The sequence below is a fragment of the Saccopteryx bilineata genome, chromosome 4 (genome assembly GCF_036850765.1).
Source record: "Saccopteryx bilineata isolate mSacBil1 chromosome 4, mSacBil1_pri_phased_curated, whole genome shotgun sequence".
Taxonomy (NCBI): Eukaryota; Metazoa; Chordata; class Mammalia; order Chiroptera; family Emballonuridae; genus Saccopteryx; species Saccopteryx bilineata.
This window is the reverse complement of record NC_089493.1, coordinates 49,411,275-49,436,358: the sequence shown is the minus strand read 5'-3', so window position 1 is coordinate 49,436,358 and position 25,084 is coordinate 49,411,275. Positions and strand designations below refer to the sequence as shown.

General features: G+C 35.2%; 1 protein-coding gene across 2 annotated transcripts in view; it reads right to left on the bottom strand.

Moving 5' to 3' along the window:
* Nucleotides 1-106: 106 nt before the first annotated feature.
* MAP4K5 (mitogen-activated protein kinase kinase kinase kinase 5) overlaps nt 107-25,084 on the bottom strand; it is a 135,620-nt gene continuing 110,642 nt past the window's right edge. For both annotated transcript variants that reach the window (XM_066272094.1, XM_066272093.1), the window contains exons 24-32: nt 24,816-24,930; nt 23,944-24,002; nt 21,453-21,556; nt 20,917-21,094; nt 17,293-17,361; nt 10,044-10,136; nt 7,010-7,080; nt 4,722-4,777; nt 107-1,730 (exon numbers count right to left, since the gene is read on the bottom strand). In XM_066272094.1, coding sequence (XP_066128191.1) covers nt 1,643-1,730; nt 4,722-4,777; nt 7,010-7,080; nt 10,044-10,136; nt 17,293-17,361; nt 20,917-21,094; nt 21,453-21,556; nt 23,944-24,002; nt 24,816-24,930 — 833 coding nt within the window. In that variant the 3' untranslated portion in view covers nt 107-1,642. The remainder of the gene's footprint in view (nt 1,731-4,721; nt 4,778-7,009; nt 7,081-10,043; nt 10,137-17,292; nt 17,362-20,916; nt 21,095-21,452; nt 21,557-23,943; nt 24,003-24,815; nt 24,931-25,084) is intronic.

The window sequence follows — 25,084 nt, the reverse complement described above, 5'->3', positions numbered from 1 at the left end:
TGAGCGTGGTCCTCTGCCATCTATTATATCCAGTGTCCTTCAGTCCAGAGGCCCCATGTAACATACCCCAAATAAATAGCCACACACTTACTGAAATCATATCATATTCATTTTTAAAGGACAATACTTTATTTGCATAACATTTTATGATTTGCATAGTGCATAGTGAAAAGAACAGAGTCACAAGACTCATGGTCTGGCTCAACCACTAACTTGCTGTGTGAATTGGGTCTCTTAACCTTGCTAACCTCTTATTTCATCATCTGAAAAATAGAGATGATAATACCTATTTTTACAGAACTGTTAAAGACCAAATGAGATAGTTACACTGTTTTCCTCTCAAGTAATGGCTCAAAATAAATCTATAGTTTGCTATTGCTAACCCCTTGTTCATCATCTCAATGCTAACGGTCCTCAATGAGTACATTAAGATAACAGGTACCAATGTGACACTGTAATTTTGAATACTAACAATAGCAAAATAGAAGCAAACTCAAAAATGGTCTTATTAACTCCTATTTTTAGAATGCTGGTTTTATAATACTTATACTATCCCATCAAGAACTCAATTTCATTTAAAAAATTTTTTCTTAAACCTACTCAAAATGAATACCTACGTTATGTGGAAAACCCAAGATTACATGTGTAGCTGCTTTACAGTTTCCCCTCTGGTATAGTATATGTAAATTACATATCATGGGCAGTTAAATACTTCCCCCCTACATTAGGGATGATAATATATATGAAGATTAGTTTCTTATGCATTATCCCTAATGTAAAAAAAAAAATCACAGGTATATTATACTGCTTGTCAAGAATACATACACATGGTAATCATATCTAGACATACATACTTCTTCTAACAATATTTCAATCATCATCAATATCTTCTATATGACCCCTACAGCTATTTGTAGTTCAAAACACAAAACTCCCTTTAAGGCAATTCTGGGTAATATTATATTATAAAATGCTTGTGTTAAACAAAATTGCATGTACATACTGAATCTGCAAACACACTGCCTTTAACCCCTCAAACTACTTTTAAAAGGCAAACAAAAGTTTTATACATTATAAAAAATTTTAAGCTGCTCTGCAACCCTCCTTTGATAAAAGTTAGATACATTACACCACTCCAGCAAGAGATTAATAAATAAGGATTAAATATTCTATTTTACAAAAACATACAGAATGGCCAATGTAAAAGTGAAAGGCTTATTTGATAATTTCTTCATCAAATTATGTTCATTAAGAAATAATAAAACATGGTATAAAATGAGAAAACTGTCACTAAATTTATCTCTTGGAAGATAATCACATGAGTTGTTATCTAAAAATATCATGGCACCCTTGTTACAAACATTATTTTTTTTAAAAAAAAGACTGGGCTTCCTGGAACTATAGGACTATTTATCTCATAGCTTTTATTAAGCAAACTTGATATAACCACCACACAGTGGCAAGAGATAAAACAGCTGTTTCCAGCTACAGAAAAATACTACCTTAAAGTACAGATCATTTGAGATATAACCTATAACAATTAAAGCAAATCATAGTGTAGTCTGTACTGAATTTCCTTAAGATACTTTTACTTTCAATGGAGTATATTCATTTTCCTGTCATTTGAGATCAGTTCTGTTGCTTAGTAACTATTTTCATGTCCAGCCAAGATGTAAAGATTGCTGTGCGCAGTAGGATTTTCTGTTGGCCTACTTTCCAGAACGACAACCCTGCAATTAAGCCAAAACAAAAGATTTGTGTTAAGAGTAAAAATAGAGATTGCACGCTTCAAATACTGACATCAAACCAGGAAAGAATATCATTGTTTACATTCTCATTAAATTATATCAATATCACAGATGTACAGTCAAGTTCAGCTTTACATTTTATAGCTTAAAAACAAAGTAAGAACTGATAAACTTATGAATATAAAATACTAAAAACATTTCAGGACAGTTTCATTCTCTTATTCTAACTAAAAAACTGGCTTACTCATAAAGTATAAATAGTTTTAGAACATATACTAAGAAGAAGGGCTGAGAGAATAAAACAGGATTTCTTTTTTTTTTTTTTATAAATTTTTATTAATGTTAATGGGATGACATTAATAATTCAGGGTACATATATTCAAAGAAAACATGTCTAGGTTATCTTCTCATTAAATTATGTTGCATACCCCTCGCCCAGAGTCAGATTGTCCTCTGTCACCCTCTATCTAGTTTTCTCTGTGCCCCTCCCCCTCCCCCTAAATCTCTCCCTCCCTCCCTTCTGCGTCCTCCCTCCCCCCACCCCTGGTAACCACCACACTCTTGTCCATGTCTCTTAGTCTCGTAAAACAGGATTTCTAAGAGACCCCCATTCAAACTGTTCAAGGTATTTGAAAAAAAAAAAAGTTAATAAAAAGTATGACATGGGGTGTAAATCCTTTGTTCACAGAACAAGGGCAGGGAAAGAGTTCAATCAAAGGACTAACAGAGAAAAATCAATAAAGTGCCACACCACAGGGTTTACACTGTAGACAAGGGGTTTGAGAACAGAATGAAAAACCATGTACCCATACAGAGAAAAAATTCTTGGGAGGAGAAACTGCATAAATACTTCATATTTTTCCAGTGTATGAGTTTTCTACAACTAGCATATTATGACTTTTTTAATGAAAACAATAAAAAATAATACATATTTTATATTATGTGTAACAGAAAAGTAGAGGGGAAAATAAAATGATCTATAATCCAACTGCCCAGAGTTAATTAGCCATTAATATTTTGACATGTTCAGGGCTTTTTTTTAGACACAAATACCTATATTTAAACAATACACTTTAGCTTGACCAGTGGGTAGAGCGTCGGACTGGGATGTGAAAGGACCCAGATTTGAGACCCCGAGGTCGCCAGCTTGAGTGCGGGCTTATCTGGCTTGAGCAAAAAAAAAGCTCACCAGCTTCGCTGGCTTGAGCAAGGGGTTACTCGGCCTGCTGAAGGCCTGCAGTCAAGGCACATATGAGAAAGCAATCAATGAACAACTAAGGTGTCGCAACGAAAAACTGATGATTGATGCTTCTCATCTCTCTCCGTTCCTGTCTATCTGTCCCTATCTCTCTCTCTAACTCTCTCTCTGTCCTTGTAAAAAAAAAATACACTTTAAAATAAAAAGATATATATCTTAAAATCAAGTAAGATAATCAGAACAAAGCAATGATTTGAAAAAATAAAAAAAAAAAGGGTAGTTTTTTAGAGCCAACCATGACAGAATGGACAAAGACAAAGGGAATGGCTGAAAGAGAAAATTCTGGGTGGGAGGTGGGTGGACGGAAAGAAGTAACTAAGAGAAATGGTTTATGATGCCTATACTCTATTAAGCAGAATTCTCTCTATGTCTTGTTAAAGTGTTATTTGCGCCAGGATCACCGGATAATCCACAATTCTTTTGGCAATCCTTGCTAGAGAAAAAAAGAGGCTCTCATTCTGGAGTCTTGAACTAGGTGGTCTTCCAATTATTTCTTTGTTTTTTTGTAGGATTAATTACTAAGTCACCATTATCTTTTCTTTTTTCTTCCTTCTTCTTATCTTTTTTTTTTTTTTTTTGGTATTTTTCTGAAGTTAGAAGCAGGGAGGCAATGAGACAGACTCCCGCATGCTCCTGACCAGGATCCACCCGGCATGCCCACTAGGGGCGATACTCTGCCCATCTGGGGCGTTGCTCTGTTGCAACCAGAGCCATTCTAGCGCCTGAAGCGGAGGCCATGGAGCCATTCTCAGCACCTAGGCCAATTTTGCTCCAATGGAGCCTTGGCTGTGGGAGAGAAAGAAGAGGGGGAAGGGTGGAGAAGCAGATGGGCGCTTCTGCTGTGTGTCGTGACCAGGAATCGAACCTGGGACTTCCACACGCTGGGCCGATGCTCTACCGCTGAGCCAACCAGCCAGGGCCTGGCCTTACCTCTTCTACTCACTAGTTGCCATTTATCAAAAAATCTTTTTTTTTTTTTTTTTACAAAAGTCTCCTAAAATTTTTTATGGAGTCCTAACTTCACCATGCCCTTTTTCTTAAATGTAATATATATATTTAGCAATTGTTTTGTGATTAGACTGAACCTGAAGACCAAAGGTTCTCAATCCTCAGCTTAGGACTAATGTATACTATTAGTACAGTCAATTTTACTGTTGTAACAATTTTTTTGGTGAAAAAATAGGAAGAAGTGGGTATTTCATTAGTTGTGAAGGTAGACAATATAGACTTTGGGGAACAAAAACTACTCTATTTTTCCATGAGATGGCATTGTTTTGGAACTTGTCTTTCATTTTGATCATAGAGACCCACATAATTCCCCCTAATTTAGACTGACCTCAGAAAGTGAATGAAATAGTTTCTGATATAAAAGCAAGTGCCACAGGTGCATATTTTGTTGGATTTATATAGTAATAGTTAATAGAGGGTAACATTCCAGGAAGAAATGATGAAAACAAAGGAGCTTGAAATGTGTCATGGTACTAGGGACATAAATACCTGTATTACACAAATTTTGTCTTCGGTGAATATAACTATCTCTAGAATCAAGATCCTCACACTGAGAAAAGATTGCTTAATCAACTAATTAAAATATTATTCTATCAATAAAGTTGCTGAGAAACCCTCTAAGAGTTTTGTCTGAAACACAAGCTGACAGTATAATTAAGAATATAATCACCAAACTCCTTTGGTAATTAAGACAACAATATATTTACCTGTCTGATCCTAATAAGCGGAAAACTCTTGTTTCATCTGAAATCTCCTGGGTAACCTATGAGAGAAAATACTTATCAGTAATACCTTAGTTCCCATATTGTTTAAATAATAATTTAAATAGAGCAATTATTAAACAATAATAATTTCTGATAGACTTAATTCCTCAAATGAAATAAATTTCAGGAAGTAGTTTTTTGACTGTCTATTAGTAGAAATAAAACATTTATGGAACATCTGTTATGGGTTGGGCACGTTCCCTAGAAGAATTCTTGTATTATAATTCCTGTATTACTGGAGGAAAAAAACCACATGAAGACTTGGAGAGGTTAGGTAACTTAAGGTTCCGTAAATGGTAGACCCAAGATTTGAACACAGGTGCGCTGGACTGCAGAGCCCCTGCTTTTTCCTCTATGTCACAATGCAGATTTCAGCAGAGCTGTGGTGGGCACGCCCATGTGCCAATGTCTTATACCAGCAGATCTGTGGTCCTTTGCTCTGTCTTCTCCAAAGCCGTTGAATGCACTCAGCCAGGCACAGGCACATACTGAACCACGGGGAATTTACACCCCCAGGGACAATCATTAACCAAAGGAATTGCAGTTGCTTTATAAATGCACCGGATCTCCCACCTTCAAATGAATCAATTCTGAGGTACACTCTACAGTGTTCCTCAGTGGTGGTAATGGGATTAAGCCCTGGCTTCCCGTAGTGGGAACCAATTTATTACTGTGCTCCTTACTGGCCCTTTGCCCTCTCCATCTTACAGTCCTCACTCCATTTGTTTCTGGGATCTACTCCCAAGTAAACTACCCGCTCTTGAGTCCTTGTCTTAAAGTCAGTTTTTGTAGGAACCCAACCTACTACAGTGTGGATATAAAATAAGCATAAAAATAGTCTGTTATCAATTTGTACTGTAACTAAAAGAGAGAATTAATATACTTGAATCAGAAAATAAATTAGGTGCTATACTAGGTGGAGCTAATTTTCAGAGTATTAAGTTCAAAAGTATTCCAAACATTGTGGACTGGAATAGATGAATACTTTATTAATATTATAGCAAGGTCCAAACTGGACTGTGAGAACATTAACAGAAAGAGGTAAGCAAGATGAGTTAAAAATAGGATATAAATTTATACTTGATATGGTGAAAAACAGGTATCTTCTATAGATTTCTAACTAAGGGAGTGATACAATCAAAGTAGCATCTAAGGACAATTAATCTTATGGCAGTAAGTAGGGCTGTAGGCTTCATTAAATGCAGGGACCTGGTGAAGTTTAGTGACATAGGCCAGTAACTAGATAATCTGACATATGCAAAGACAGTCAATTTATGTCATTTTCTCTTGGAAGGATTCTAATTCCTCATTCATATAAGAGGTAAAAATACTCAATTACCTACAAATAAAAGTGAGTGTGGATAAAACTACAGGAATTCATATAAAAGACTTGAAGCTTTAAAATAAGTCCATATATATGTGAGGCCATGGTATACAAGAATTACACAGGTACTCACACAAATGGGAAATGTCTTTGTCAGTACTGTCTGAACTATTAAGATTTCCTTCTCAAGGTGGGAGCCCAAGTTCCCCATCTCCTGCATGAAATATATCCTGCTTATCTCAGCTAAAAGTGATTTTTGGAGACCCTCCAAATACAGGCTATATAGCTCTAGACAAGTTACTTAACTACCCTGTGCCTGTAAAAATGGAAATATGGATAGTACTTAACCCCACTGGATTATAAGCCTTAAAGAGCTAATATCTGTGAAGTGCCAGGAATATAGATGTTAAAAGGGTTTGAAATTATTTATAATTATGCTCTCCTATGTCTTATAGTGCTATAATAATAGTGTCTTACATGCAGTTGGTACTCAAAATATTTACTAAACAAGTTAATTTTCTTAGATTTTCCTTAGTCTTATGATCTAATACATATCAATTTAAAATTTAAATACAGTATTAAAAAAGAAGCTATATACTTTTTGATTATGGAAAAGGCTTATCAAATTAGAAAACTTTAGCAAGCTTAGTAACCATATTTAAAAATTATGAATTTAAAGGACTGAAATTGTGTAAATTCATGTTTTAAAATTCCTTGTGGCCACTGAGTATTTTACAATACAAACCTGAACATCTCAAGGAAAAAAACTAGCATTTTTGCTTTATCAGTTCACAGGATTAAAGGCATTAAACAGAAATATGGGCTCAGAAAGAAACTGTATAAAATAAACACTTCAGTGTTTAAAATCTTTAGTGAGAATCACAGGAGGGAACCTGAGAAACCTTACCTCATCTGATTTGAAGCTTTTACCTTGCATTCCATGTTTCCAGAAAGCCAACACACTGTCTTGAAGGCATACTAAAAAAAGATAAGGGAGAAATGAGACTAAAATACAGCACAAGTAATTTATTATACATTTCCTTTAACTGTTTAAATAAGTGATAATGTAAGGCTATCCAAGTGCTTGGTGCAAAATTCCAGACCATTAGTTTCCAACATTTTTGTGGCCAAGCTGTGCCTAAACTCAATTAACTTACTGAGTTGGGTCATACAAGTTTCCAAAGATATATATCACAGACATTCATTTAAACATGCACTAACTTTTTTAAAAATATTTTTTTCATTACAGTTGACATACAATATTATATTAGTTTCAGTCGTACAACATAGTGATTAAACATTGATATAACTTACAAAGAGACATGGGCTAACTTCTGATGAGTTGATACCAGTATATTAATTTTTCTTTAATATATTATCTTTTTTCTTAGGTGAACAAAATAATAAAACCATATAATTGGCTTTCTGAATAAAAAAACATCATTATTTAAATAAGTCATATAATTAGAAGTTGCTATTAAGAAAAAACCTTTTATTTATGTTCACATTTTCCCTATTACAAAATAATTAAAATAAATAAACCTGTCTCAGAATCCAAAGTTTAATCACACACTGAATATTTATGATCTTAGAGCCAATTCTTACTTGGAGGGCTCTCAGATACAGCAATCACTGCAGTGGTTCCCAGCCTCCTCAGGCCTCTGGAGCATCCTGGCCTTACAGACCCCTTGGCCCACATGTGGGTTCACAGATTTAAGCCAAGTTCACACACCTTCCTGATAGCTTTAGATTCAGGAATGACCATGACCCCACAGTACGGCTACTGTGCGGCATGCCACAGCTCCTCATACCCCAACCTCCCATTTTCCCTTGGTGTGGCCTGAAGGTCTTGGAGGGAAATCTATTCTTGCTGTGCCCTGTCTGTCTCTGTGTCCTGCGTGGTGTCAAACACAGGCCTGGGTCCAATAAGGCAGACATGTGGGGTCACTTAGTGGTTCAGAAACAGAGTGGGCAGGTCCTTCAATTGGAGGAGGCAGTGGAGCCTCTGGGCCCTTTCTGGCAGGGGGCTGGAATCAGTAAGGTAGCAGCAAACGAGGGAGAAATAATGAGGGAGAGAACCCATTTAATTGTTGGGAAGTTAGCCATATGCCCTACACTAGTAAAGGGGAGAAAGTGATTGAAACTGTATTTTTTATGAGAACACTAACTCTGTAAAAAGTTAATGTAAGACTCTCTTGGAGCCGGCCAGATGGCTCAGTGGATAGAGTGTTGGCCCAGAATGCAGACATCCCGGGTTTGATTCCCAGTCAGGGCACACATGAGAAGCAACCATCTGTTTCTTTTCCTTTTCCCTTCCTTCTCCAACTTCTTTCTCTTTTTTCCTCCCACAGCGATTGGTTTGAGCACTGGCCCTAGGCACTGAGGATAGCTCAGTTGATTCAAGCAGTGGCCCCAGACAGGGTTGCCAGGTAGATCCTAGTTGGGGTGCATGTTGGAGTCTATCTCCCCTCCTCTCACTTAAAAAAAGAAAAAAGAATGTCTTGGAAACATAATTTTGCTCAATAAAAATAAAAGTATTTTACAATAAAAAGTCTCACTAACTGTGATGAATACAAAACCATGTCACTGGTTTATTTTTAAAAGGTGATTTAAAGGGACTCTTTTTACCCAGAAGGATCCTTGTAATTATTCCAAGGTTCACTGACAGGGAGAGCATAGGAGGAATACACTTTTGTGTAACAATTAAAATTCCCTAAGAAATATGGCACATATGAAAAAAAAGCTGAGGTACCAGTGTGTTTCAGTTAAAATGAGGAACTACAAAGATCTCCATGTCTGGCTCTCTATTGAAAATATTAAATCTTAGAAACTGGCATGCAAAAGCAGAGGAAGAAACTAGCTCCAAAATTCCTTCTGTTCTGACGTCTATAAAAAGTTTAGGGTTTCTGCTTCAATAAATAAGTTTTTCAATCATAAGCAAATTATATTTATATAAGGTATTTATTTACACAGAGGGATTAAACATACTTTGTGATAGGGCAAAATCCTGTTCAGAAACCATTAAAATATTTTTTAAAACTTTTCTAAAAAGTAAAAAATATATATTTAAAAGTATATACATTTAATGATAAAAAATATATTTTCCTTTTTATTGAATTTAGTGGGTGACTCTAGTTAACAAAAAAATACAAATTTTTTTTATGGCTCAAATAAAAATCGCCAACTTTGTTTTATCTACTTTTGACTTATGGCAGAATCATATCATATATTGTTCAGTGTTTCCAGCCACAATATTTTTTTCCTAAGTTCTATCATCCCTGAGAAAAATAATGACATATAATCAATGAGGTACTTTTACCATGAAACCAATGAGTTTTACAGAGCAAAACAATCATTGACAAGGAAGCAAATTAAAATGGCATATTAGTTTCCAATTCCTGTGGAAAAGTAGTTACAATACTTATATGGAAATAGGCCATCAACACACACCAAGCACAATCTTATACGGCAAAGAATTACAGTCTATTTAATACCATCAATCATACCACACAAATACCTTCATGATATGGAAAGAATTGGGAGAAGTATAATTCACTTGGATGCAGCAAAGGGAATAATAAACAAAAATTAAAAAATGATTTCAAGTTTTAAATATTTAGAAAACAACAATAAAAGATTTATTATTGTCTATACCTGCACTGTCCAATACAATACCAACTAGCCACATGTGGCTTTCACATTAAAGTTAATTAAAATAAAAAAAATTAAAACTAAAATGTAGCACTGGCCATATTCCAATTATTTAACAGGTGTGGTGAATGACTACTATATTTAAGAGCACAGAGAGCATTGCTATAGCACAGGAGTTTCTGTGAGACAGTGCTAGTCTAGACAACCCTAGGTACAGAATGAACAAAAGAACCAAACATTCTAACAGCATTATTTAAAAACAAGAAAAGGAAGGAAAAGAAAAGGCTTACCTACAGACTCAATGCGGAAATCAAAAGTCAGCTCAGAGGCCAATTTCTTACTTGATTTTAGTTTTCCTTGTAGATTTACAATTTTTACAAATTCTTAAAAAAAGAATAAGGAAGTCAACTCTGGAAATCCAAATCTGTTAAAATAAATTTACCTTGATATGTGGATTTACATGGATATAGAACAATATTCTTAATGAAGTTCAACTATTTATTTTGATTCAAGCATGCCCAGTGAGAAACTGTCATTAATATGTTTTATAATATATATAAGAGAACTTCCTCTGATAAATAGCAATTCTGCTATTTTTTATATAGTATATATTAAACACTTCTCATTTTTAAAAAAGTATAGTATTTCTTTAAAAGTGGCCACCTTGGTGCCTAAGTATTTAGCAATAAGAATTGATTTATAAATCACATAACATAGGATAAGTGTATCTGTAGTCATCCATAACTTTAGTATCAAGTACTACTGTAACAAAGGGACAACAACAAGTGGTACCCTTAAGGGTCACATTTTATAAGTCAATTCTGGAATGAGGACTATACATAATTTTATTTCCCTTTCATCTATATACTTGTTTCTCATTACTGCTTTCTTATCTGCCTGATGTGATTTGTGATTCCATGCCTATCTCCATTGGTGCCTACTAAAACTGATTTATAATGCACAGTAGATACTTAATTTTTGAAGTCTTACAATGCTCCTCAAAAACACACAAGAAAGTCAACACTTCATTTACCTTGAATAACTGGGAAATAGAGGGCTTAGTTATCAAAGGTTTTTAAAAATACTTTTGATAAAATATATAAATCAACAAAATGAACTAGGGACCACTTATTTTCCTTGGATGTCTCAGAAGGTATTAGGAATTTAGCACTAAAGGTTCAACATTATTAAAATTGAATTCTGATTATCATTATTTGGTCAATCAGTATAGAACTTTCTGTTTGTTTGGGTAAAAAATAATTTATCAAATTGACTTTAAGGGCAATCAAATAATACTCCAATGTTATTAGTATTCCAAGAATCAGAAGTACTTCAGAAAGTAATGATGAGTGGTGAATGAAACACTTCTGAGTTTTGGATTACTTATCTCTCAGATGATCTTTATGGTTCTGTAAGGTAAATCCACTAGGGCAGTGGTTGGCAAACTCATTAGTCAACAGAGTCAAATATCAACAGTACAACAATTGAAATTTGAGAGTCAAATTTTTTAAACTTAAACTATATAGGTAGGTACATTCCTTATTTAGGTAGTGCCTGCACATGGTATTTTGTGGAAGAGCCACACTCAAGGGGCCAAAGAGCTGCACATGGCTTGTGAGCCGCGGTTTGCTGACCAAGGCACTAGGGCAATGTTTTTCAACCGCTAGTCCAAGGACCAGTCCGTGAAAAGAGTTAACCACCCTGATGTTACCCAGTGATCTTAGTCGAATTTGCTTACGCTTAGGGTGATTTCTGCCTTAGCAATTCCCGAAATAATTCTATATTCACCAGTCCCCAAGTATAAAAAGGTTGAAAACCACTGCACTAGGGTACCTTTCAGAGAATAGAAGTTAGGACAGAAAAACAGGCAAATTCCACAGTACAACAATTTTTAAAATAATCCTGGACACCTATGGGCAGATTCAGTAATTTAAAAAATATTTGAATGGATCAAACATAGAAAATACTGCCAAGTTTCAAACATAGTTCCAAGTCTAGGTGAATTTCACCTTGCAGGATTCAGTGCATAAAAATAAGGTAGACTTGCTAGCAAAATTGAAATAAAAACTGCTGTTAAAAGTTTCTTCTTCTTCTTAGATTACAGTACAACACACTTCATTCAACAATAACTCTTCCTACATCAAAAGAGTAACAACTAACAGGTGAAGTTGTCAAATCTATCTGCACATTAAAATCTCACTGACATGATTCCGAAAGTCATGTTATATGACTGCAAGTGACTACAGTTATGTGCTATAATATAATGATAATTTGGTCAAAAATTGACTACACGTATGATGGCAGTCCTATAAGATTACAATGGAGCTGAAAAATTCCTATTCCCTAGAGATGCAACCATCATAACATTGCTGTGCAAATATTTCTCATGTGTTTGTGATGATGCTGGTGTAAACAAACTTAGTGTGCTGCCAGGCTTATAAAAGTATAGTACATACAATTCTGTGCAGTACATAATACTTAATAATGATAGTAAATGACTATGTTACTGGTTTATGTGTTTACCATACTATACATTTTACAGTTATTTTAGTATTATTTCTACTTAATCAAAAACTGAAAGAGAAGGATCAAACAATACACAAAACTAACAGAAAGCAATCTATAAAATGGCAATAGGGAACTCACAAGTGTCAATAATTACACTAAATGTAAATGGATTAATCTCACCAATAAAAAGGCACAGAATAGCAGAATGGATTAAAAAAGAAAATCCAACTGTATGCTGCCTACAAGAAACTCATCTAAGTAACAAGGATAAAAACAAATTCAAAGTGAAAGGCTGGAAAACAATACTCCAAGCAAATAACATCCAAAAAAAAGCAGGCGTAGCAATACTCATATCTGATAATGCTGACTACAAGACAGCAAAAGTACTCAGAGACAAAAATGGCCATTTCATAATGGCTAAGGGGACACTGAGTCAAGAAGACATAACAATTCTTAATATATATGCACCAAACCAAGGAGCACCAAAATATATAAGACAGCTACTTATTGACCTTAAAACAAAAACTGACAAAAATACAATCATACTTGGAGACCTCAATACACCGCTGACAGCTCTAGATCGGTCATCCAAACAGAGAATCAACAAAGATATAGTGGCCTTAAACAAAACACTAGAGCACCTGGATATGATAGACATTTACAGGACATGTCATCCCAAAGTGACTGAGTATACATTTTTCTCCAGTGTACATGGATCATTCTCAAGAATTGACCATATGTCGGGCCACAAAAACAACATCAGCAAATTCAGAAAAATCGAAGTTGTACCAAGCATATTTTCTGATCATAAAACCTTGAAACTAGAATTCAACTGCAAAAAAGAGGGAAAAAATCCCACAAAAATGTGGAAACTAAACAACATACTTTTAAAAAATGAAAGGGTCAAAGAAGAAATAAGTGCAGAGATCAAAAGATATATACAGACAAATGAAAATGACAATACGACATATCAGAATCTATGGGATGCAGCAAAAGCAGTGATAAGAGGGAAGTTCATATCACTTCAGGCATATATGAACAAACAATAGAGAGCCCAAGTGAACCACTTAACTTCACACCTTAAGGAACTAGAAAAAGAAGAACAAAGAAAACCCAAAACCAGCCAAAGAAAGGAGATAATAAAAATCAGAGCAGAAATAAATGAAATAGAGAACAGAAAAACTATAGAAAAAATTAATAGAACAAGGAGCTGGTTCTTTGAAAAGATCAACAAAATTGACAAACCCTTGGCAAGACTTACCAAGGAAAAAAGAGAAAGAACTCATATAAACAAAATCCAAAATGAAAGAGGAGAAATCACCACAGACACTGTAGCTATACAAAGAATTATTGTAGAATACTATGAAAAACTTTATGCCAGTAAATTCAACAACCTAGAAGAAATGGATAAATTCCTAGAAAAGTACAACCTTCCTAGACTGAGTCAAGAAGAAGCAGAAAGCCTAAACAGACCTATCAGTAGAGAAGAAATAGAAAAAACCATTAAAAACCTCCCCAAAAATAAAAGTCCAGGCCCAGACGGCCATACCAGCGAATTTTATCAAACATTCAAAGAAGACTTGGTTCCTATTCTACTGAAAGTCTTCCAAAAAATTGAAGAAGAAGCAATACTTCCAAACACATTTTATGAGGCCAACATAACCCTCATACCAAAACCAGGCAAGGATCACACAAAAAAAGAAAATTACAGACCAATATCTCTAATGAATACAGATGCTAAAAATACTAGCAAATCGAATACAACAACATATTAAAAAAATAATACATCATGATCAAGTGGGATTCATCCCAGAATCTCATGGATGGTTCAACATACGTAAAACGGTTAACGTAATACACCATATCAACAAAACAAAGAACAAAAACCACATGATCTTATCAATAGATGCAGAAAAGGCTTTTTTTTTTTTAACTTAGCATTAGCAACACCATTTTAAATTTATTTATTCATTTTAGAGAGGAGAGGGAGAGACAGAGAGAGAGAGAGAGGAGAGAAGGAGCTGGAAGCATCAACTCCCATATGTGCCTTGACCAGGCAAGCCCAGGGTTTCGAACCGGCAACCTCAGCATTTCCAGGTCGACGCTTTATCCACTGCGCCACCACAGGTCAGGCAGAAAAGGCTTTTGATAAAATACAACACAATTTTATGTTTAAGACTCTCAACAAAATGGGTATAGAAGGAAAATATCTCAACATGATAAAGGCCATATATGATAAACCATCAGCTAACATCATATTAAATGGCACAAAACTGAAGGCTTTCCGCCTTAAATCAGGAACAAGACAGGGTTGTCCACTCTCTCCACTCTTATTTAATGTGGTGCTAGAGGTTCTAGCCAGAGCAATCAGACAAGACAAAGAAATAAAAGGCATCCATATCGGAAAAGAAGAAGTAAAGGTATCACTTTTTGCAGATGATATGATCCTATACATTGAAAACCCCAAAGAATCCACAAAAAGACTACTAGAAACAATAAGCCAATACAGTAAGGTCTCAGGATACAAAATTAACATACAGAAGTCAATAGCCTTTCTATATGCCAACAATGAAACATTTCAGAACGAACTCAAAAGAATAATCCCTTTCACGATTGCAACAAAAAAAATAAAATACCTAGGAATAAACATAACAAAGAATGTAAAGGACTTATATAATGAAAACTATAAACCATTATTAAGGGAAATCAAAAAAGATATAATGAGATGGAAGAATATTCCTTGTTCTTGGTTAGGAAGAATAAATATAATCAAGATGGCCATATTACCCAAAGCAATATACAAATTTAATGCAACTCCCATCAAAATTCCAATGACATTTTTTAAAGAAATGGAGCAAAAAAAAATCATCAGATTTATATGGAACTATAAAAAACCCCGAATAGCCAAAGCAATCCTAAGGAAAAAGAATGAAGCTGGGGGCATTACAATACCTGACTTTAAACTATATTATAGGTCACGACAATCAAAACAGCATGGTATTGGCAGAAAAATAGATACTCAGACCAATGGAACAGAATAGAAAGTCCAGAAATAAAACGACATATATATAGTCAAATAATTTTTGATAAAGGGGCCAACAACACACAATGGAGAAAAGAAAGCCTCTTCAATAAATAGTGCTGGGAAAACTGGAAAGCCACATGCAAAAGAATGAAACTGGACTACAGTTTGTCCCCCTGTACTAAAATTAACTCAAAATGGATCAAAGATCTAAACATAAGACCTGAAACAAGTACATAGAAGAAGACATAGGTACTAAACTCATGGACCTGAGTTTTAAAGAGCATTTTATGAATTTGACTCCAAAGGCAAGAGAAGTGAAGGCAAAAATTAATGAATGGGACTATATCAGACTAAGAAGTTTTTGCTCAGCAAGAGAAACTGATAACAAAATAAACAGATAGCCAACTAAATGGGAAATGATATTTTCAAACAATAGCTCAGATAAGGGCCTAATATCCAAAATATACAAAGAACTCATAAAACTCAACAACAAACAAACAATCCAATAAAAAAATGGGAAGAGGACATGAACAGACACTTCTCCCAGGAAGAAATACAAATGGCCAACAGATATATGAAGATGCTCATCTTCTTTAGTTATTAGAGAAATGAAAATCAAAACTGCAATGAGATACCACCTCACACCTGTTCGATTAGCTATTATTAACAAGACAGGTAATAGCAAATGTTGGAGAGGCTGTGGAGAAAAAGGAACCCTCATCCACTGTTGGTGGGAATGTAAAGTAGTACAACCATTATGGAAGAAAGTATGGTAGTTCCTCAAAAAACTGAAAATAGAACTATCTTATGACCCAGCAATCCCTCTACTGGGTATATACCCCCAAAACTCAAAAAAATTGATACATAAAGACACATGCAGCCCCATGTTTATTGCAGCATTGTTCACAGTGGCCAGGACATGGAAACAACCCGAAAGCCCGTCAATAGATGACTGGATAAAGAAGATGTGGCACATACACACTATGGAATACTACTCAGCCATAAGAAATGATGACATCGGATCATTTACAGCAAAATGGTGGGATCTTGATAACATTATACGAAGTGAAATAAGTAAATAAGAAAAAACCAGGAACTGCATTATTCCATACGAAGGTGGGACATAAAAGTGAGACTAAGAGACATTGATAAGAGTGTGGTGGTTACAGGGGGAGGGGGGAGAGGGAGAGAGAAAGGGGGAGGGGGAGGGGCACAAAGAAAACTAGATAGAAGGTGACAGAGGACAACCTGACTTTGAGTGATGGGTATGCAACATAATTGGACGATAAGATAACCTGGATATGTTATCTTTGAATATATGTATCCTGATTTATTGATGTTGCCCCATTAAAAAAATAAAATTATAAAAAAAAATAAAACACACAACTGTTTTGTATGAAACAGTATACTGTGTTATGCTGGCAGCAGTTACATATACATCTGATGTTCACAGCGTCTCTTGTGTCTGACTTAATCTTGTGCTGTACAGTACACCTATACAGGTTTGTGGCTGAGGAGTAATAGGCTGTACCAGATAATCTAGGTGTGTAGTAGGCTATGCCATTTAGGTTTGTGTAAGTGCGCTTTTATGATGTTCCCACAATGACAAAATTACCTAATGATGTATATCTTAGAACTCAGTAGCCCCGCTGTTAAGTGGTGCATGACTATATACCTTCTATTTTTTCATTAATTATAACGAGGTATGAAAAAAACTCTCGAAATAGTTTTACACAGAATTTTACCCCAAGGTTATGGCAAAATGCTCTACTACAATGTTTCCAAATATGCCAAACAAAGAGAAAAGTCACAGAGAAAAATGACAAACAGATCTATTAACTACTATTTACTCTATCTGTAGCCAATTTAGGTTTTTAATCAATAAAACAAGGCCACTTAAGGTGAAAAAGTAAAAATCTTCAATTATTGTTCAATAAAATAATTTCCATGAAAAGATTTGTTATACCAAGTAGTATACTAAGAATAAATATTAAAATAGTACTTACTATCTAAACACACTAAAACGGTATCTCTCTCCAATTGTGTTACATGAATGGAATCTAACTGTTGGCTACCTTGGGAGGAAGAAAACAAGGTTATAGTTATACAACATGCTTTAAAAACAAGAGCTTAGAAAACACAAATTCTGACTTTTTCTGGATTTAAAACTAGTCTTTGAAATTCAACACGGAATTATATATTTTGTAAAAAAATGTACGTAGGTTGATTTAGAACAAACATTAAGTCCAAAGCATAGCAAGTGAGCTGAGAAAAGCTCAGTATTCAGTTAATTAACACATCAGCTAGTTCTAGAAAGGTGAGTTAAAGAAATACAATGAAGCAAAGGGTAAATATGGAAAAGAAAGTAAGATGCAAGCGATCCAGTGACTACAGTTTGCTCTGCATTTTACAGTAACCAATGGAAAGATGGAAACAAGACCTGTTAGATGAATCACAGCATCCTTGAGATAAAAACAAGCCAGTAATTCAAAAAAAGCAAAAAAAAAATTAATAGAACTGATCAGACATAACTTTTCCTGGTGTTTGTGTGTGTGCATGTAGGTGGGAGCTCCTTTTTGAAGAGGACAATGAGAAATATAATAATCAATGCTGTCAACAGTATTTTATCACTGTTGATATCTGCAGGCCTGATTCTCTTAATATCTAATAGATGTGATGGTGTGTGTGTGTGTGTGATGGCATTTCTGCACAACATTTTTGGTAAAAAACAATTCAATTTAAGGTCTCATTGCTTGAATAGTCTAGTTAAAAGATTTTAGATTATTTAGAGCTATCACTCTTAACTGCATTTATCTGAAAAGCCCATAGATCCTCTCCCTTAAAAAATGCACATCTAAATGTAAACACAAAGTTTTATATATTATTTTGGGGTGTTTCTAGACTTTCCAAAGCTCATACATAGAGAGGACTTAAAGTAGACAGAATTGATAAACTGTTGGTCCCTCCGGCAACACTCCAAAATAGTTTTTCTCAGTAAATTTATGTCCATGCATTTATTCAACAAATATTTATGAAGTGCTGACAATATGCTTGGAACAGGAGTTCATACGAACTGTTTACAACTGCTGCCTAATCAAGGTGAAATTCTGGGGGAGACAACTCAAAAATGAGCACAGCTGGGAGGTGGATTAACAATCCTTTGTGAAAATGGAGAAACCTAGTAAGGACAATCTCTACTTGAGGGTGACCTGGATGACTACCCTCAGAGTTCTGGCTCTCCTCAGGAAGTAGTTTTGGGTCTACTTTAAGTTTAGCCTAAAAAATATTATAAGTGGGTAGAACTGTACAGGTATTAAAAAATCAAGCAAGGAAAATAACTTTCAAGCCCCCCCCCCCTCAAATGTCACAAGAGGACTCTGAATGTCTAGCCTTGAGCAATGTAACCTAATATATCACACAGAAGAAAGCTGCAAACACACATTAGTAACTATGTGAAATGGCCTGCTCTAGACTATTATTATATACTAACCAGTTAAAAAAAAAAGTTGGGGCTGTCTGCCAAAAATGATTTTGGCTTTTATTTTATTTTATTTAAAAAAAATTTTAGTGAGAGCAAGGGAGACAGAGAAACAGACTCCCACATGTGCCCTGACTGGGATCTACCCAGTAAGCCCACTAGAGGGTGATGCTCTGTCCACTGCTCAGCAAGCATGTTCTTCTTAGGGCCTGAGGCAAAGGCCATGGAGCTATCCTTAGCGCCCAGGTCCAACTCACTCCAATTGACCATGGCTGCAGGAAAGGAAGAGAGAGAGAGAAAGAGAAGAGAGGGGGTGGAGGGTGGAGAAGCAGATCGTTGCTTCTCCTGTGTGCCCTGACTGGGAATTGAACCCGGGACATCCACACACCTGGCCAACACTCTACCACTGAGCCAACTTGCCAGGGCCTGATTTTGGTTTTTAAATAAATTGATCTATATATTATCCTTCTTTATGCAGTGACTACACAATTAAAACACATTTCTATTTGGGCTACTAATATTTCATGGTACTAAAATAATGTCATTTGTACTCTTCTGTTAGCTACACTAGGAAGGTATGCATCTAACTCAACCAAAAGTATTAAACAAATTAAAAAGAACTGTGGGGTACAGGTAAAGTGGGAAGGCAGAGAATACATTCCTTATTGTACTGGAAATTATGACTTGGTCCATAAAGAGACTGACATTGTCCAGTGTATGCTGTAACTGGCTTATACTGGGTTGCTAAATTTAGAAATTTTGTAAGCCAGATAACATCCGGTTGGTAGTTTGAAATTGGCCCTGGTGGGAGTACTTATACCACAGAAACAGGCCTGCTACAAATGAGGCCTCTCTGTACCCCAAAAGCCTACTGTTAAATATATTTACCAGAGGCCTTGGCCAGTTGGTTCAGTGGATAGAACGTTGGCCCAGTGTGCAGACGTACCAGGTTTAATACCCGGTCAGGGCACACGTAAGAAGCGCCCAAATGCTTCTCTTTTCCTCCCTCTCCCCCTTCTTTCTCTCTTCTCTTCTCAGAGCCAGTGGCTTGATTGGTTTGAGCATCAGCCCCTGGCACTGAGGACAGCTCAGTGGATTTGAGTATCAGCCTCAGATGGGGGTTGCCAGGTGGATCCCAGTTGGGGCTGATGTGGGGATCTGTCCTATCTCCCCTCCTCTCACTTTAAATAAATAAAGTAAAAAAAAAAAATTTTTTTTTTTACCAGGATTACCATTAGTTTATACTAATTCTAACTCTGAAAGTGACATTAGTGGTTCTACATTAACTTCAAAAGCTGAACTGTATAGAGTTTTTCTAAGCCTATAAATAGTCAAAAGCTAAAGGTATTTAATAAGAAATATCAAACTTATGAACCTTAGACTTCTTCACAAGGTGAGTCAGTAATGAAATAGCTATTAACTAAAGCTTGCTTGACTGCTTATATAAAAATGTCTTAATAAACCTAGGGTTACAAATGATCAAATAATACACAATAAGCAGTAAACAGGCAAAATGGAGGTCCCCTTCATTTCACTTACTACATAGATTTAAAAAACAAACTGATTAATTTGTTCAAATATTAAAGTTTGAAATAAACTTCCCAACCTTTTCTGAACTTTCGCTAATGACTGATAAAATCCTAAGCTAATGAACCATTCTCAGAAAGTGCAAGAGCTATGTCCCTGTAATCTTTAAATGGTAAAACTTGGAGGTCACTCATGAAAAGTGCTTGAACTCAATGATTTTAAGAAATATAGTGGGAAAAACTGATAGAAAAAAAAAGGTAAATCTCTTTGCTTGAGAAACTGATAGAATTTAAAAAATATAGTGGAAGACAAAAGTAGTTTTACAGCTGTTCATATGAAAAAATACAAATCAATAATTAAAATTACAAGAATAAACTGTGTTTTGCGTACTCACAACTGTAAAACTACTTTTCCCCACACCAGTACCTTAGAAAACATACATATCATTAACATTTTCCTTGGTAAAATAATTTGTATCACACTGCCTCAGGAAATAGAGATCATGAACTGTATATACATGATCCTTGGGAAATTATGATTTGAGTGTTTATTTGACCCCATATTGGTTGAAACCATTCTCCCCCTTCCAAAAGCAATATTTTAACATAAGGTAAAAAACACTTACCAGCACCAATTTCTGTAAACCATGAAGATGCAGAATTCAAATTGATTGTCTCAAACTGAACTACCTGATTTGAGTCTGTACCCTTGCTAATAGCTACACAGACCATAGGGTATTCCTGTTCTGGTATCACCAGCATTTCAAAAACATTCAAAGGACTTGGTAGAGGAAAATCAAAGTGCTGCAAAAAGTAACAAGAGAAGAATAATTTAGAAGCAATCTCTATTCATACTGTTCCTGAATAAAGTCAATGGAAAGGCTTTCATTTACTTGATTGATCTAATCCTAAAAATGATCAAGACAAAGATTATTAAAATCTACAAAATATGTTTTAGAGAATTGGTCATACCCATCTTTATGGCTCTGATGCTTCTGAAAGTTTATTAACATAAGTTAAAAAGGAAATCACAAAAAACCCCTAAACCAAAGAAAGACCTATTAATAGATAACGTCAACCGTACATAGAATCTTTAAATTTTAACTTCAGTTGCACATTAGTATTTTCTAAAGAAGAAAAATGTAAACAAAGTAATATATACCTTTATCAACATGAATTTCTGCATTGGCTCATACCACTGAAGTAAAACAATCCCAGACTGTAAAGCTCCACAGAGGTATTTATGTCCTGTATAAGGGTTTCTGACTGGAAGGAAGCAAAATAGATACAGCTAAAATGCTGAATACCTTTACATGAAAACATAATTAGTTTATGTCTATGCTGTACATCTGGAATTTAATGTAAAATATTAGTGAATATAAACTGGAATTAAAATAATAATAAAGATATTAAAAAAATTAGTTTAGTTAAAAGCTAGATTCACCCAGAAGCTAACTCATCTTAATAAAGGCAATGTTAATGTACACAGGGAAAAACAAGAAAATGTGGCTTCCCGGGGGTGGAAGAAGAACTATTTGAAGCCATTATTTAGCTGATAAAGGAAAATTACTGTTTCTGTTCGCTAGGATGAAAGAGTGGGTAGAAAGTAAAGATAACCTTCTTATTTTTTTTACTGTTACCCTTTCCTTTTCACTTTCTTATATCATTATAGAAGTATATACATTTATTTCTAATTATCTTTAATATACCAAATCCTTAAACATAGAAACTTTCAGAAGAACAGTATTAAAAGTACTAAAACACCTAAACTAGTATGCAACCTAAAGAGCTGCTTAAGTAAATTAATCAAAAGGCAGAATTTAGACAAGAAGGTCTAGGAGGCAACTGAAATCTATGACTTCATTTTTTGGTATAGTTTACAGCTGTGTACTTAAAACAAGGTGAAAATAATTATTTTACATCTTACTAAAAGATGTAACTTCCTTGGCTCAAATCTACAAAAACTTATTGGTTTTTCCTTCTCTACAATTTGACTCCCATCAAGAATAATTATAAATGTAATTATTTGCAATAAGCTCTATCTTAATATATTTAGGGATTCGTATCTTAGATTTTAAGCTTCTAGACCTTTCTTGAGTCACAGATCTTGGGAAAGTAGTAACATATAAAACGGACTCTCCCCTCAAAATTGCTCCCAAAATTTATTTACAACTAGAGTATACTATAGAAACATGTGGCATGAAGATCTATGTGTAAGCTTACTGATCAAACAAAAATAAACAGGAGCTCACGATCTGAAGTCATGGACTGGGTCTGACCCCCAGGTTCTGTTGATTACTACTTAACAAATATCATGGGGTAGTTTTAGGGTTAAATGAGGTAAGTATACAGTACAGAATTTAACATTCCCCAAAAAGATGTCTACATTTTGTTGTCCCTTCTGAGTGCTCACTAAGCCTCAGAAATGTCATAACTGACAGAAGTATCTTTGTTTGCCTAGGATCTTGGGTCACTGGAGAGTCTAACAATATGATTTACAGTGGGGGCTAGCAACCACGGAGAGTGTGAGGGGGAGTTGGTCATCCCAGAAAGAACAATTGTGTGAGTTAAGGGAGGGGTTTGGGTCAGGAAGTATCAGCTGACCTCCAGAGGGGCTGGATACTCAGATCAGCCTTCTGGGCAATCAATTATGCCAATGTGATGGAGCCCTGATAAAACTCTAGTCTAGACAATGAGGTTTGAATGAGCTTCCCTGGTTGGCAATGCTCTATGAATACTGCCATACACATTGCCAGAAAAGTAACACTGTCCATTACTCGACAGGGAAAGGTCAACAGAAGCTCTGTATTTAGTACTCTTCCTGGACTTGCCCTATGCACTTCTTCCCTAGGCTTATTTTAACTCATATCCTTTCCTTGTAATAAACCATAACCATAGAGAGAACCACTTTCAGTGAATTTTGTGAGTTCTTCTAGAGAATTTTTGAACACGAGGGTGCTTTTCGAAACTCCCAAATTTGCAATTGGAATCAGGTTGAAGAGTGTGTTCAGCCTGACCAGGCAGTGGTGCAGGGGATACAGCGTTGGCCTGGGATGCTGAGGACCCAGGTTTGAAACCCCAAGGTCGCCAGCTTGAGCATAGGATCATAGACATGATCCCTTGGTTGCTGGCTTGAGCAATGGGTCACTGGCTCAGCTAGAGCCCCCCAGTCAAGGCACATATGAGAAAGCAATCAATGAACAAGTAAGGTGCTGCAACTATAAGTAGAGCTAATCATCTCTCTCCCTTCCTGTCTGTCTCTCCTTCTCTCTCACTAAAAAAAAAAGAAGCAAATGTGTTCATGTGTGGACTGTTAAATCTGACTTCACAGTTGACTAAATTGCAATAATAATATTCATAAAGCACTAAGCAGTAACTGTTAAATGAAAGTAGAATATTAGCAGATATATAGACTCGGGGACTACAATTTATAAAAACTAGGAACACTATGCTCTGATGAAGCATTAGGACTATTATCTATAAGTATTTTTCTGCCATGTTCCCCTATATAGTCTTGTGCTTCAATGGACCCTTAATTAATTAAACAAATATAAAGTCTACCTTCCTTCCTATTTGATACTCTAAGTCTCTTCAGATAATTTTAAAGATGGGAGAAATTCTAAACATCAGTTTGAGAAACAGCATTTACTCACCTATGCAACATTTGTGGCAGCCTTTTGTATCAGGGATCTTTGTAGTTAAAGCAAACTTTCTGAAAACATAAGGCAAAATAAATGTACTTTCTGTAATGGTTTCCCAACAGTGATCTGTGAATCAGTTACGTCTGAACCAGTCAAGGAGCTTTTTTAAAAAACTGTCTTCAACTTGGACCCCAAAGTATGATTTTATAGGACTGAGGCAGGGCCTAGGAATCTGTATTATAAAACTTCTATAAAACCAGACTCACAGACACAGAGAGTAGACCTGGTGGATGCCAGAAGGGAAGGGAGTTGGGGGGCTGGGTACAAGAGGTGAAGGGATTAAGAAGTAAAAATCGGCAGTTACAAAATAGCCATGGCAATGTAAAGTACAGCATAGGGAATATAGTTAACAATATTGCGGTAATTATGTATGGTGCCAGGTGGGTGGTGGAAATACTGGGGAACTACTTTGTAAAGTATATGATTGTCTAACCACTATACTGTACACCTGAAACTAACACAAAATAATATTCAAAGTAAGTAACTGAAAATTTAAAATAAAATAATAAGCACTAAAACAACTTCTATAGATGATTCTCCTGGAAATAGTACTGTTTTAAATTTTTGATAACATGTATGTTAGTGTAATCTTTCAAAATTAAGCCAAAGAAAGTTTTTTAGTGGGCAAAATTAATTCAATTCAAACAATGGATTGAATTCCAATAAGGTGCATGTTATTATTTTTGTATAACATGGAAAATTCTATAACACTGTATTATGTTATTTCTGGGACAGACCTATTTATAATAATTTATCAAAATAACCTGAATTAAAAATAAATACTAATTCCCCTCCCTCCCAGAAGAATCATAATTATTTTGTACCTTGGTAGTATGCGGTCTGGAAACCTATGAGTTTGAATATGAGCAGCTAATCCTGGTTTTTTGGCTTGTTCAAACAAAGCTATAAGATTATGAGAGTAGAGTTGAAAGGTTTTTCCTATAGAAGAGAAACATGTTATTTTCATTAGAATCATTTACAGCAGAAAAAAATATAATTTTCAAGCAAAAGAAAACATAATTACCTTCTAAAATGAGGAGTCCAGCAATGCAGAAAAGTCAAGCAATGCAGAAAAACACATACAAACAAACAT